We start from the raw sequence: 16,273 nt of genomic DNA, 5'->3' as shown, positions 1-16,273 counted from the left end.
TGAAGACACAGCATCCCCCAGCACCAGCGACTGAACCAGGATGGCAACAAACAAGAGAAAGGCAGAAAGCGGCCAGAGAAGTGAAAGGAAGGAAGCTGCAATGACAAGAGATAAGCACTGTTAAGAGAAGAGAGCAGACAAGGGGCAAGGGAAGGAAAACAAAGACGGGGGAGTGATAGTCTGGGACGAAGGTTAAGGGAAAGACGAAGAAGGTGGAAAACATGGTGGGGATGGTGGCAGCAAGGAAAACGGGGCAGAAAGAGGGGGTCAATAGAAAGTGGGGCTTTATGTCCACATCACGACACAGAGTAAGCTGAGGTGTCAGTGGAGAGAAGGCAGAGAGATTGGATGAAAATCGAAGGTGTGTGAGAGCAGTGAGAGGCGCAGATTGTTGCTACAAAGATAGGGATGCTACAAAGGCTTGAAAATACACAAGAGGGAAAAAGAGGTTTACAGGAGTTCTTTATTACAAAATCCAGATGATATGCAGCAATATTCACAAGCCGCTAGATTAGCAATTAGTGTCAGCGAAGGCTGTTGATTTCCTCTTTGCAGAGAAAAACATAGTAAAACATATTAAAAGGTCACATTCAGACAAAATGAGACTGTTTAGTTGCCAATAAAAACAAATACACAACCAGACAGTCTTGTGGTTTTGGTCTTTTGTTTTATTTGTCTGTATATTTCTAAATTAATACATTAAAAGTTAAACACAAGATATTTGTCTCTCTGCTATACTTGTAGCAACACATCTGCTGCAAGTGTAAACTTTACAAAACACATATTAAGCAATATAATATGCTGCTCAGGGAATTATTCCGAACTGAGAAGCCAAGTGTTCAAAGCAAGGTTAGCAGCCCTACTGCTTTATTGCCTCCTCTCGAAATATTATTGCTACAAGCCCGTCAGAGAATCAATTCTTATGAATTAGTGAGTAGGTCGCAGTTTTGAAATGATCATTTTAATATTACAGTATTGAGGGACTTGAAGAATATTCGCTCGCTCTCTACAAAATTCAAAATTGGATGTGGTTTCAGGTCAAGTATTTTTTCAAATCTTCACTCAGAATTTCAAATTGGGGGTTGAGCAACACTTAGACCCACAATAGCTGTCAGCTCCGTCATAGAAAAAGCACCTGGCCTGTAAAGGCATGGTGAATTCTTCATGTCGCCCGCCATGAAAAATAACTACCCAGCTCTGCATTATAGAAACCAGAATACTGCCTTGAGATCAGTCCCCATTCAGACATTCTGTCACCATCCAAGGACAGTCAAGAGACGAGAGCACTTTGTGGAGAAGATGTGTAAAAACAGCTAGTCCACCATCCTTAAATAATAGCTTGGGGAGAAGGCACAGAAGAAAAAAGCCATGGAGAGGAGGGGAAGACGGATAAAAATGTCTGCGTGTGCACTAAAGGACCAGGGGCCTTTCCACGCGACTGATCTGAGAGCAAAGGCTTAAATCCAGGGAAGATGAGAAGAGATTCCACCAGTCAGTCGGCTCTGGCATCCTGATATGATTGTCACACACATGCATGTAAACAAATGCTCACGCACCCCCATCTGGACACGGGAACACATATAAACACAAAGAGCCAATAAGATTCGACAAACACAAGGACTGCGCACTCATGAACACACTGCAAACACACATACATAACACTTACAAATTCACACACACCACATGTATTACAGACCAAAAGAACCCACAAATAGCCTTATTATGGTCTGAGCTGCCACTGCTGGTGCACATAAATACAGACACACATACAGAACGCACACATGCCGTTGTGCTTGTGCTAAATAAAAGCTCTGTGTCAGGACATCATCATGTACGGCGCAGCTGCCTGCAATGCCTGCCACATTAAGCAAGCCTAATGGGCTTTCAGATCAACAACACTGCGTTTGGGTTGTACATTCTCGAGCGTTCTGTGGAATCAGCGGGACGTTCTGTTTGTCAGGGTATGCGTGTCAGTCTGTCAGGTAGCCTGCCGGGACGGGCAAGTGGAGGAGTTGTGTATAAACTGCTGTGAATATGACAATATTTGCCTGGGTTTGTAAGAGTTTGCATTCATGAATGAAATTATTGCGTTTGTTTCACTCCACCACAGCATTTCAAAGAGAAAAAAGTGAAGTGAACAGTGATTTAAAAGGTTGAATAGTCACTGCATGACACAGACAGAACGGAGCAGGTAAGGAGTATGTGTACAAAGCTCATGCTGGTTAGGAACATTTGCATTTAAGAGCTGCTTCCAGGGGAGAATATATGTGCATGTGTTCAGGCTAAATATTAAAGTGTGCAGCCAGGAGTAAAGTGAGGTTAAAGCACAGCAGATTAGTGGGGACACCGAGGAAGCGCAGGGGTACACATTAGACTGTGAAGCCATGTGTGATGATCCTGCAGGTTTCCAAATTAGCTCTGATTAGCCCGAGAGTGATTTCAGCAGCTCTCGTCACTTCAAAACTCTGCCCTCATCCTAAAATTCTACTTCCTCCTTCTCTTTTATTCCCTGCTTCTCCAGTCACACTACATTAGAGACGAAACATCTCAGCCAAAATTCGACTGTGAGACATTATAAGCAGCTAAAAAACGGTGTGGGGGTGTTTGAGAGCACGTGTCAGTCTGAAGTCCTGGTTTCATTAGAACAAAAAGATTTCAGTAATTTAATTAAACCAAATGTTGTGCATGTGCGAATACAGATAACAGTCAATTGATTATTAATGCCTCATTAATACTCCCGCAGTGTCAGGTCACATGGATAGACTCATTTTCACACAAGCTCCCACACACAAACACAAAGCAACACAGTGTCAGAGGCCAAAGGTGTCTGATGGAACAGAACGTGCGCTGCTCAAAACCATTGTTATGAAAGCAGCCAAATTGAAATGAAAAAAGAAAAAAAGAACCTACTCAAATTAAAATCACATCTGGTCAATCAGAGCTTACATGGAGGGACTGATAAAACCAACGTGCACACGCACACACACACACACACACACCCTTCAGTTTCTTCAAATCTTCCTGCTTCGTCACTAGCTCCTCCCTGTGGCAAAACTGACTCTACTTCTCTAACGCCCCTCCTCCACCTCATCATCATCGTCCTAGCTGTCCATCACCCAGCGGCTGGTTGGCACAGAGCTGACTGAGAGCGTACAACAGATGGTGCGATGCTGTCTGTGCAGCAGGCCACAAGCAGGACACCCAACAGCCAACAGTGCCTCCTTTCCGTCCTCGGCCCTTTGACTCCCAATGCAATCCCTGCTCCTTCCCTGCTACACATCCTCCGATGCACATACACATGGGCTCTAAGTTTCTTTTTCATTTCTATACCACGTAACCTTTTGGGTTATTACAGGAACAAACCCATGCAACAGTCAAGATTACACTACATGCATGAAAACAAAGAACAGTAAATAATTGGTTGAATAAGGGCAAGAACCCATTTAGATGCATGTGAGCTTCTCCCTTTAGAGTCAGATGAGACCTGTATGTGTTTTATATGAGGTCATCACTTCCAAGACATGTGACACCCTGATTCACTGAAATACTTGCAGGAAGGGAAATTGCATTCACATAATGGCTCAAGGTCTACACAGGAGGAGTGACATTAAAGCAGATTACAGCTTTGTTTCGTTGATGAAAATAACAATAAAAATAACAATGATTCAGACCCAGGCGATGTTCCTGCTGAGCAGGACTCAATTGGTAGAAGACATGTTTGAAGAAGAGGATGAAGTGTGGGGATCTCAGTGAGTTTGCCGCTTTATTCGTTTTTCAAACAATGTTCTATAACTTTAGGGAAAAGGCAGATATTTACAATGAAGGTTTAAGCTATCAAATGGTGTTTTTTTTAATAATGTCTCGATCTGCTTCAGAGGCTGAAGTTTTTGTAAACGTTGGCAACTCTGTCAGCTCCTCAGAAAACCCTCAGGTATGTTGGTTTTCACGCAACGCTCAGGATTTTGAGCATGTTTGTATTCAGCACCTTAGGTCTTAATTTGAAATGTATGAAAACATCATGCTGCTTAAAATGGTAAAAGGAAGCTGCAGGTTCATCAACAAGGTCAAACGCCCAATAAAAACACAACATGGTTTTGATAACTTTAAGGGTGTAAGTACTACTAACAACTGCAACAAAACATGAACAGTTCGGATGCATGCACACAGACAACCCCCAACGTCACTTTAGACCAATCAGGTCACCTGCCAGGCTTACAACAGCAAGCACACACACACACACACACACACACACACACACACACACACAAAGTAAAATTGTATGGTACATGGCACATTCAAGGAGGTCACACATATGGCACCATTACATGCACGGATTCCCCCTCATACTCTCGCTACGCTCCGACTGACATCAAGATGACAAGAAATTTTATTGACATTCACACATACACTCTTCACCTCGTGGTCTCCTGTAGAGACAGTTTGGTTAATAAAGTGCAGCGTTTCTAGTCTGGTCAGCAAGTCAATATATTTAGAATCTTCATCACGTAGCTCACATATAAATATTACATGCTCATTTGCAATAATGTGGTCAGGACACTTACAGGCCACAGTGAACACAGCAGGAGCTCATGTGCAACATTACAAGCTGCACTGGATATAAAATAAACAGTTACAGATAAACACTAAATTCAGATAGACATGAGTTTATCTGCAATGTAATGCGATCATATCAAAAATAACACCCAATATTAATATTTATCACATACCTTGCGAGGATGGAGCGATGTTGCTGAAAGCTACAGCGCAGGTACAGATGATCCAGACTGCAAGAGCCATGTTGGAGGCTGAGCAGGGGGCAGGGCTAGAGCGTAGTGGCTGTAAGCAGGCACAGGTGAGTGGGGTGGCACTTCCTCAGCTTACACCCTCCCTGAGGGTGACCCTGTAGACAGAGGGGGAGAGAACAGAGGCACGTTATATCTCTGCCGAATAAAAACAAAGTCTATAAAGAGAAATTATGTTGTGCTCCTTTCAGTGTGGCATTTAAATTAGACTATGGTGATTAATTTATTCAGCTTTTATTGCAGGAATATAACTGAGCTGTTCATGGCTGGTATAGCATCAGGAGAGGAGGGGAGAGGAGAGGAGAGGAGAGGAGAGGAGAGGAGAGGAGAGGAGAGGAGAGGAGAGGAGAGGAGAGGAGAGGAGAGGAGAGGAGAGGCTCCCCCTGTGGTGGTCAGGTAGAATGATCAGACCTGGAGATCTGAGGCCATTTTGTGCAGGATGGCATGGCAACAGCTGTTGCCACCATCAGCTCATCACTCTACAGTGTTTGAACGCTTGATTGATCCAGACACGCTACATATGTTTTGGGGCTGTTAACAGAGCAATATTAAAAAAAATCGTATCCCTGTTTATGTGTGTGTGTTTGCGTACGGGCACGCACGCGCACACACACACACACACACACACAGCGAGATGTGAAAAGCAGTCAGCATTGCCGTAGGGCTCACACTTCTCATTTGCCTAATGAAATAAATCACTATGTGGAACTTCAGCTCAGATTTTTTGACAGTGAAGCCTGATCCTTCCCTCCAGGGGCAGAGAGACAGACAACAGTGGAGATGCTGTTGTTAGTGCGAGTACTTCTCCTGGTGAGTTTGATGAAACAGACAGAGTGGATTTTGAATGTATTTGTGTGTGTGTTTGTTTTTCGATGTTTTTTTGATGTGGGTATTGAGAGGATTTCCTCTGATCTCTTTAACCGTCTACCTCCTTTATTTGATTGATCTACCAACTTAAATTGTAGAAGGGCATAATGTAAAAGATTAAGCATTCATGCACTTCCTCTAGCTCACTCTAGCTCACACACACACACTAAGCTACTCTGCAGTGCTTGTGTTAGGTGGACCTCCTTACAGAAGTTTGGTTTCCATTTCATAGTTACAGTGGGGTTCAGCCTTGAGAGGTAAAATTCCTCAAAATTCTACATTTTAACTTGGTTAAAGCATTTTTCCATACGACCATAGAATAATATTTGATGTTCTTAGGATGTGTGGAAAATAAGCTATTTGGGGTTTGTAATCTTTAAAAAAGTCAGCTACTTAGAATGATATTGTTAAACTGGCAAGAACTCTGTTTATGTTTCCATTTTTTAAATGTTTTCATCCTCGCATTTTAACTCTGGAACACACAAGACAACATGCAGGCATGGCCAAGCTCTCTTATCCCGACAGCCAAGATGGCAGCAACTGAGTGACTGGGTAGCTTTACCCCCCTCTCGTCGTCAACACCGATTTGGCTTCTCCTCCACCTCTCCAACCCCTCCCTCTCCCTGACCTTCTCTGATATTTACCCTCCTCCCCAGTGGCAACGCCCGGCCCGCAGCCACCGACCTGCCTGGGTGTCTCTGTGTGGATTAGTATGTTGGATGACGTCGAGCAAGAGCGAGAGTGAGAGTGAGAGTGAGAGGGGAAAAAGGGAGGGAGAGAAAACGAAAGCAGACCGCAGAATAAAAAACAGCTCCACAGCAGCTGCACTTTACACCAGTGTTTATTTCTATCATATGCACAACCCACACTCACACACACACAACCTCTTCAATAGTGTCTTAATTTGAGTTTGTTTTCGACCACCCTCTATGACCAGCAGCTGAGAGAAAAGGACACGCTCGGAGGGGAGTCACAAGAGACAAAGAAGGAGTAGAAAAGCATTAAACAAATAGCAAAAGACGTGATGTGGTACTGTAGTTGCCTCGACTGCCCCGCTCTCTCTCACGGCCTAAACCAGCCCCCTAACCCACCCCCACCTCCCATCTCTTTGTATTATTAATGTTCAAAACGTGACCCCCTCCTGTGCAGTGACAGGTCTTTTGCTTTCTGTCTTTTCCTCCAACTTTTGTGGATTTAATAAGAAAAATCTGTCTTTGCTCTTGTTTCTTTTGACTCTGCTCCTGTCTGTTCTGCTCAACAATAGCTCTCCTGTGGTTTCAGAAGATGAGGACGGCCACGGAGGGAGAGCAGGAAAAAGAGGGAGGGAGGGCAGGTTGAGAGAGGAAAGGAGAGAAAAGTGCAGGGTGGATAAATTGATTTTATTTTGTGACAAAAAAGAAAGCTTGCATTACACAACACTCAATTGCAGTACCTAGGATGGGAGAAGAGAAGGAATGATGGATGGATGGATGGATGGATGGATGCATGCCAAAGCAGAAGACAAGAAGAAACAAAGGAATGAGGGGATGATGGAACAAAAAGAGACAAAGCATAATCCAATCCAAGTAGGAGCGGAGGAGGAAGGAACAAATGAAGTAAGGGAAGGATGATTTCCTGTATGACAAGAATAAATAAGAGAAAGTGGGAGGGTAAAGTGCTGAAAATAGCAGAGCGAGAAAAGCAAAGGAATAGTAAGAAGGCAGGAAGTAATGGCAGAGGAGAATGTATTTCTTCTGCCGTTGTCTATGAGTCAGTGAGCCTCTGGATAGTAGAAGGTTAAGGGTCTTTGGAGGGTGTGAGATGGGTGTCTTCGCCCTCTGCGCTCTCCCTGCTTGGAGGATGTTACACGCCCGAGGCCAGAGTCTGACCTTTTGCACTGATCTAATCCACCATTATTATTATCACTGTTTCTCTTCTAATAGAGCTGAACATCATATCCCTAAGAGACCAGAGCCCACAAAATGGGAGAACGGACTGCAATTTCACCGCACTGGTGGAAAGGTGACGCAGGCGAGCAGGAGAGAAAGTGCAAGACAGGGGCAAAGTTGTATTTACACAAGAGACAGACATGCAGCTGTCTGAGCGACACTTTAAGTATACAGCTCTGTCATCTTGCTACCCTCTGTTTCTCCAGCTATTAATTTACAGTCTGCCTTGATCCAAAGCAAATAACCTCATTATCCACCTCTATTGGATCATTACGATAATCACCACGATCATTAGGATCTGTTTGCTTTTGCAGACGCACTCATCAAGAACATGGTGTCACAAGTCCTTTTTTTATACGGGGTGGGGGGTGCTGTTAAAGGCTGTGCATGTCTGTCACAAGAACTATTCAAGTTTCCTCCATCATGCAAATCATTTCTGTGCAGAAGAAAGAGGCATTTAGGAACATTACCCGAGCATAATCAAAAGGCGGGAGAACAAAGAGTTTACGTTGACAGTTTTTGCCGCATAATTAAAAAAGCTGGTGCGACTCTCAGAGCTGGTGCGGATTCAGGCTTTTCCTCCCACTGAGGGGAATCTGATATCAAGGTGGGAAAGACATGTAAGTTGACTCAAGGTGTGCGTATGTAGATGTGTGAGCTACTAAATGGTCAGAAAGCTGCAGATGCACATCACTGCCTGGACTACAACTGCAGCTTTCAAAGTGCATTCGATACAAAATGTTTGCCTTAGATGCTTTGCGCTCACACAAAGTCAATCTGAGAACTTCTAAGAACTTAATTAGCATTTCACTACATTCGAAGATGAGGTATGTTGGATGAACAAGTGAATATGATGAAGGGAAATTGGGGGTGTGGGGGGGGGGGGGGGGGGGGGGGGGGGGCATAGAGTGTGAAAACAGAAGCGCACAAATCCATTTGGTTGGAAAAACACTTATGATTGATTTAAAGATTTGACAGTAAATAAATTATGACGGCCAGCTTCTTCATGCAAAGAGAAGTCTTTGCATCTTAAAGATGAAGCACATGCATTTCTCATGCTGGTAGGATTGATGTTTGTACCTCAGATGCTTCAACAACAAATAGCTGCTTCAGTAGCGAAGGAAGGAAATGACTGGCTCCTTGCAACTGACAAGCGTGCAAAAGTGAATGGCAATCACATCTCACTTAGAAATCAGACAGTGATGTAAACTGCTGCGATAAATGTTTGTAATCAAGTAAAAGTTCAGTTCAAATGGCATCTACTTGTACCGGAATAAACTGCAAACAACCACATTGGTGCTTTCAGGATTTGGTGTCAGTCAGGTCTGAGACGGGCAACTTTATTCCAGAGGAGAATATCACTGGACTCAGTGCGGACTAGCCATGTAGTATTAGAGTTTGATGAGACTGCAGAGAATGAAAAAACCGTATGCTTTGCCTGGAGGCTTCTAAGTAATTCTCCCTCTGACTCATCGCTGCTGAAGCTTTGTCACACTCGATACTCTTTTGTACTCTCTTGAGTTAGGCAAGAGGGAGCAATACAAGGAAGTGTAACAATAATTGAGGATGAGATAGAATTCATTAATTACTTCTTCACCACCATAAAACTAATCACTCGCCAAAGTGAATATAATTATCTGACTTTTCCTTTCGAAACGTAACAGACATACCATGAAATATCATTTCCATCACCATCTGCGATCGAGCTTTGCTGAGTGGGAGACAACATTTTTACTGTCAAATCCACCTTCCAGGACGCTCAGGTACGACAGTTGAATTTGACTCGATGATTATTCAAATTAGCCACAGCGATCACTTGGACACGCTTCCACTAGCAGTGTGTGTGTCAAAACTGCCGATTGACAGAGCGTGTGGAATCAGATCGCTTGGTTTATGAGAAAGAGTTTGCTTCAGTCTGAAAACTAAAAGTGACAACAAGGAAAAGGCCTGGCACAACTGGACGCCATTGTCTATGCATTTCAAAACAACAGGAGCAATTTTCATATTGAATGCTGCAAAACCAAATAACTTCAGTTTGACAGAATTGTCCACAAATTGTACAATCCGATCTCTGTATGCACGACAGCTGCCAAAACAAGATCAAACCAATGTCACTGTGGGAAAAAAAGTCAGCAGCTTGTATAAACCACTGCCCTCCCACCCCTCTTTATTGTTATCTTCCAGTTGTGCCTATCGCTAATCTCCCTAATCCCTTTTGGTTAGGCTATTGCTACCAAAGACAGGGTAATAGCATTAGATATTATTCCTTTGCAAAAACCTGACTCCATTGCATGCGCACCAATGCACAACACCCTGCACGGCCTTAGCGATAGTGAGAACTGATAGCCTACTGTAATGTTAACACTGCTGGAGCATTCATTCAGGATGGATAATGTTGTTAAGCGAGCAGCGACTACACAAGCACATTCAGGTCAGATCATCCCAACACTTCTCCATTTACTGTGGTAGGTCAGTTAAGGCCGGAGCCTGGTGTGGTAGCATCTCGCTGGCTGCAGCAGCAGGGCTGTTTATATAATGACACCATTGTGCCGGCTGTGTGCAGATGGAACATCAGAGCTCTTGTAATGGCCTGTGTATTAGGGCCAATGTGTTTGATTACTGACTCGGGGAGAGTGGGGATAGGCTGCGTAGTCAACAGGGAATAAGGCTCCCTCCAAAACAGCAACCCAGGGAAAAAAGAAACAGAAGGAAAAAGAGAAGAGACAAAAAACTGGGGGAGACTTTAATGGAAGTGTGCTTTAAGGGAATGCAAATGAGACAAGGGAATCTGCAGAGCTGCAGAACACAGCGGAGGGATATCAAACAGAGCTAGTGTGGCTGTCAAAGAGGTAAAGGCAAAGGGAAGGGGGGGAACGAGAGAGAGCCCCACTCACTTTATTCAATAGACACTCCTGTAGCACTTTTTTCAGCTTCAGCATCAGCCCTTAGCTGCAACTCTCCGAAAACCCCAACCCACACAACTCCCCATCTCTAGAGTCTATACCCTTTAACTATATATGTTTCCGGAACAGTAGTGGTTTTCAAAAAGAGAAGAAAAACTCTCAGGGCTGATAAAGCAGCCAGTAAGAGCCCAATATTCCTGAGTGACAGTTGCACGTGTTAATCAGAGAGCACGAGCATCTGAGAAGGGTGAGTGATAACGACGCTGCATCTGTGAATAAGTGATTAAGATGGTCTGCCCCTGTAGCCAGCAGCCACTCAGTCAGTTCATCAGCAGTGACACAGCGCAGCAGCGAGAGCATGCTCCCCGGCCTGGTCTTCAGTGTCTCCAGTGTGGCCTGTGATTTATTGTGGCGGTGGAGCGCTTGTCACTGTTCATTATAACTGATGCAACAGGAGGCAACGCCACCACCCATCAATGCTCTCTCTGTGATGCCCGCCACAGCTGCCAGAGGAAGTGACCTCACTGCCCACCTGTCTTGTCACACAAACACTGGCTGCAGCTCCACTCTAATGGCTGCTAATATGTTACAGGGATCAAACCTCCGACCATGACATGTAGTCACCAAAAAGCTGTACATCAGCTCAGTCCGGAAATTGCAATCTTGCACCAACAGAGGTGAGAAACATCAAATTCGAACATGGAGGAGGAAAAACACCCACAAGACAGAAAGTTGAATCTGTCATTGCACTTTGGCTTTTTTTTCTTGCTTTTTGACATTTTAATCTCATGCTCTCTCCTCCATTTCTTCCTCACTGCTTCACAACCTCACAGTCAAATTAGATATACTGAGTATCAGTCAACCTGTACCGTCAACTTTGTCAGCATGACTTGCGTCGCAAATCAATAAGAGGAAATGAATAATTCACTTTGACCATTAGGTCTCAACAACAAGAGCAATAACTGCCGGCCCTGACGTTAATCTTATGAGCCACCAACAATGGATTATGATATAACATGATAATGTTATGAAATTGAACTCTCTAGTGAATCTTGCTTCCACCCACTCTTTGCATTGAGATGTCACACTGCTGTGACTGGCAAGCTGCCACCCCAAGTGCCTGTGCACCACCAGGCTCCGCTAGATCCATCTTCATTAAGGACAGAAGAGCTGTGTGTTGTGTGTGTGTTATTATCAGTGTCTATTAATCTGAAAGCTCCAGCAGGGCAACCCTGCCACACTGTGCTAAAGTACACCACAGCCAAGCCTTCGTTAAGTGCACACACACTAAATACTAACTACAGATGCACATCACACAGACGGATACATGAAAAGTTGCTGTCACACTCCCGCATATTCACAGCTCTGTTTAATAATGAGCCCGCAACAGACTTAAATAATTGGTAGATAATGCACGCTCACTCCTAATTGGGCACGATAGACAATAATTACGTGTGGGGGAAATTGTTTAGCTGAGAATTGTTTAGCTACCTTTGGGATTCACAAACTGCCTCTTTCGATGAGTGTTGGTGTCAGTGCATATGGTGAGATACACATGACCGTGGCTTGAAGCATTTGCACACATGTTCGCCCAAATGCACACACTCCCACATGTTCACCACACTGAAGAGCCCATCGGGGCGCCACATGTGATGTTGACCTAGTTTGGATCTGTGACACAAAGTAGAGCAGGGTTTCAGAACAAAAAGAGACAGTGACATTTAAAAATAGTTTGACATTCTTTTCATCTCATTGCCGAGACCCTTACAATGGAAGTATCCATCTTTTGTGTCAGTGGCACAGTCAGCTAATTATTCCATCACATCTTCAATTTGCCACTTTTGAGATCCACGCCAGTTTGGATTCAGTGAAACTAGGATCCAATTGACCACAGACAGAACTGAGACATATGTAATTATATAATGTGTTAAGAAATAGTTTTACCTCATGGCTTCATTATGTTTGTGACGGAAAACAAAAACTGCGCCAGGCTATACTTTGGATATGAGGCGTATCCAGTTGCTGTGCTGTGCTGTGCTGTGTGGTGCTGTGATGCGTTCAAAGGCAGCGAGAACTTACAAGCCATAGTCAGCTGATGGTTTTTACCATTAAAAGCGACTAAATCTGTGATATTCTTAGGACGGTGTCAATATTGGATCAATTCTCTGGTTTCCAGGTTTAGATTTCCGACACAGGAGCACTGTTTATGAACACAACCACTAATACCAGAGCTTCACGCTGGCTAACATATTAATGGATCACACATGCATAAAGCAGTTTGCATTCAGAGCACTTCTTGCTTCTAGCTTTCAATGTGAGTGCACATAAATTAATCTTCAGATAAGTGTATGTGGACTTTTATCCACACAGTGCATTCTCTCATCAGGACGGATGGGCAGTAGCGAGCTCAATTTAGCAATTTCACTGCTTCAACCAAACTCCAACTTCAAGAAGAGTTTCCTTGACCCTGGTTCTGTTATGTATCTGCAGAGTAGTGTTGTAAAATGTTCATCAGTCTTTAAACTTTAATGAAATAATAATAAATGTATGAAGATAATTATCAATATATTGCCTACCTGTTCATGTGGTCTTCTTTTCTCAAATGAACATCTCCAAGATTTGTGTAGTGCAACTTTGTGTGTAAGTGTGTGTGTACGTGTGTGTAGGTGATGTATCTAATTTGATAGTAGTGACCCCAATCTGCCTGCCAAGGTTATCCAGCTTTAGGATGGGCAGTGGGCATCAGGAGAGTCTGACACAGCAGGCCGGGCTGACATGCCCCAATTCTAAAACATGGCTGTCACTCACTTGCTCTACCGCTCCCTCTCTTTGTCTTCCTGTGTCTCACTCACATATGCGCTGCCTCCACAGTATATGAAGGCCCACTAATGCTGCCCCACATACAGTTTTTTCTCTCCAATAGCAGACGCTCTTTTACGATTAACCAGTGAAATTCTGTGACAGATAAAAAACATTACAACATTTGTATAAAACTGCGGCAGCCTGCCATAGACTAATTTGTCCTACCACAATTTCACAATGATCCAAACATTATTATTTTTAATAATTTTGTATCCCATAAACACAGTGACCTGTCTATCAAGGTAACACTGGCCATTGGCAGAGCCAGGAGAAATCCTGCATCCTTGGTTGGCCATCCAAGGTTTTACCAGAACACAGCATAACACTTGCCTTCCCTTGTCACATGAGAGTGCTGCCTGCATGTTCATAAGGACAATCACAATAATCACCCCTCATAAAGAGGCCAGGCCTTCATTATTCCTCTGCATGGTGGACAGCTTGGTTATTATTCAGAAACAGCAACATGTCCACATGTTATGGGGTTGGTCTTGTGCAGAGTCTGTTTACTGTGGTACCAATATCCCAGCCTCAGTGAACATAACTCACAGTTAAAATATCTTTCAACTGTTTGCTCAAAATGGTTTAACAGCTCATTATGAACATCCCTACAAGACGTGAACACAAACATGCAGCCATTTGGTTCAGCTAGATCTAAAAAAATGAAAACACCATTTATCAATTTGTACCTGTAATTTGAAACAAATGACTAGGGGCAGTGGAAAAAAAAGCTGGTGTTTGTATAAATAAACAGAGGTGGTGAAAATAGGTTGCTGACATGTTCATGCTGTAAGATCAAGTCTCCAGCACAACAGTAGCAAAATCATCACACAGCCGCCTGTGTAAATGTTTATTACGGAGGACAGGTAAATATTCAGCTCGGGTACATTTGTGGGAAATAATGCTCAGAACCACACAGACAGCCTCAGGCTAAGTGTGAAGCTACCATTACCAGTGCAATTATTGACTTCACTGTAGCATCTCCTCGGCTTTGTCACCACCTCCTCTTAATCTGCCTCCTTTTTCCCCTGTTTTGAACAACACACATCATCACACAAACACACAAGTGAGTACAGTCATGCTGAGGTCCCAAAGAGGGGGGGGTGGTGGTGGTCTGATTATCAGAGAGGAGCAGTGGGAGACACAGCCCAGAGCTCAGGGCCTCAGTCAGTCAGACTGGAACAGGTGCTGCTTTCCACTGTCTGCCTCTGTTAATTACCAGCAGCACAGAACTGGAAACACTTTGCCAGGATCCACACCAGGTGAACACCCATCAGTGCATGGAGAGGATCCGCAGGGTGTGTGCCGACCGCCTCTCCCCACACCACCGTTTGTAGACTGAAACTACAAATGCACATACACACACCAGAACACAAACATGTGAACACTCCAATGCATTCGCTGCACAAGCACTTTTTGTGTTGTTACAGTCTGACCATCCATCCATTTTCTATACCGCTTATCCTTTGAGGGTCATGCGGGGGGCTGGAGCCGATCCAAACTGACATTGACGAGAACCATGTTACAGTGTGCACTGGTGTAATGACTGCGCTTTGAGACATGTGCACAAGGACTTCTACCAACCCTTTATTTTTCTTTGAATACGCATTTTTTCCCCTCTATCTCTTCCTGCCCCTGGAGGCCTGGGTACATCGGTTCGTCGACACATTACGTTCTGGTTCTCGGTCTCAACGGAGCCTCCTGTTTCATGTGACCTTTCTCCTACTCTCCGTTCCGGGAGTCTCGGGCATCTGGTCACTCTGAATCACTCCCTGCGTCTGCCTTTGTTCGGCTAAAAAGGTTTCGGCAGAGAAAAGGAACCAAACGCATAAAGGGAGATGAATCAACAGACTCATGGCGCCTGCTTCTGCTATCCAAGTGAAGGATAGTACTGTTTGTACTCCACCTTATCACCCCTCCCCCCTCTGCATATCTCTCCTCAACCTCACCATCTACGCCACAACCCTCCCACCACCACCGTTTCGTATTCACATGCTCCCACCATCCCTCCGCAGTTCCCATCCTATTTTCACATCTCTTCATCAGATCCTAGTTTGCTTCACTCCCATAAATAATGGAGGAGTTTTTGACTTGGTGAAAATAAATAACTCTCAACCAATCAAGGAGGGGCTTTCAGACATTCCACCAGCCGCTGTCGGCCAATGGGACAGCAGCGCTGCTGGTTCAAATGAGATCAGAAGTGAGTTGGGGCTCTGATCCCATTGAAAGGAAAAGTAAATAATTTAGGTGACACTCTTGCAGCAAATTCCCCCTAAACCAGTGCAGCCTTTTTTCCTCTCTGTGGGGGAAGCCGGTTGCATTGAACTAAACACTATATTTTCCACACAGTTATAGATTTAAAATGCAAATAGGCATTCACTGACAGCAGCACCCAGTAATAAATAGAAACACCCTTAAAGACCACCCTTAAACACATGCAAATGAGCTGATTAGCTGAATATGCAAATTAATACATTATTTGTAGAATGCATTTATATGTTAATTGACGTGGTGGCTCACTGTAGATTCAATATATTATACTATACATTAAGTATAGAATTATCTATAGCAATGGATACAGATAAAAAGATAAGGATAACAATTAGCTGCCGTCAGTACTTGCTCGTAGTCTCTTTCTCTCCCATTAATCTGACATATGGCACTGACCCAAGTTACAAATTGAAGAAATCTCGTTCTAATGTTCATGAAGCCGAGCAGAGCTTCTGTGAATATCCACATCAAAGCAGAACGCTGGCTCTGCATTCAGAGAGGATGGGATTGTGGGGGGGGATGCTAGTTGTAAGCTGTGTGGGTTTCTCTCTCTCCTCTTTGCTCTGTCTCTCTTTTACCATCTGTCATCCCCTCAGTCTCTTGGCCCTCTGACCTGTGCAGGTCTCACGTTCCTGACTCCTCT

The 16,273-nt window shown here is 44.0% G+C and overlaps 1 protein-coding gene across 4 annotated transcripts in view; it reads right to left on the bottom strand.

Annotated features, from left to right (window-relative positions):
- The window catches only part of adgrl1a (adhesion G protein-coupled receptor L1a), a 135,883-nt gene that overhangs the window by 51,469 nt on the left and 68,141 nt on the right, over nt 1-16,273 (bottom strand). For all 4 annotated transcript variants that reach the window (XM_069524395.1, XM_069524394.1, XM_069524396.1 and 1 more), the window contains one exon: nt 4,728-4,900. In XM_069524395.1, coding sequence (XP_069380496.1) covers nt 4,728-4,797 — 70 coding nt within the window. In that variant the 5' untranslated portion in view covers nt 4,798-4,900. The remainder of the gene's footprint in view (nt 1-4,727; nt 4,901-16,273) is intronic.

This window comes from Paralichthys olivaceus, chromosome 5, assembly GCF_024713975.1.
Source record: "Paralichthys olivaceus isolate ysfri-2021 chromosome 5, ASM2471397v2, whole genome shotgun sequence".
Lineage (NCBI taxonomy): Eukaryota > Metazoa > Chordata > Actinopteri > Pleuronectiformes > Paralichthyidae > Paralichthys > Paralichthys olivaceus.
This window is presented reverse-complemented; position numbering and strand designations above follow the sequence as displayed.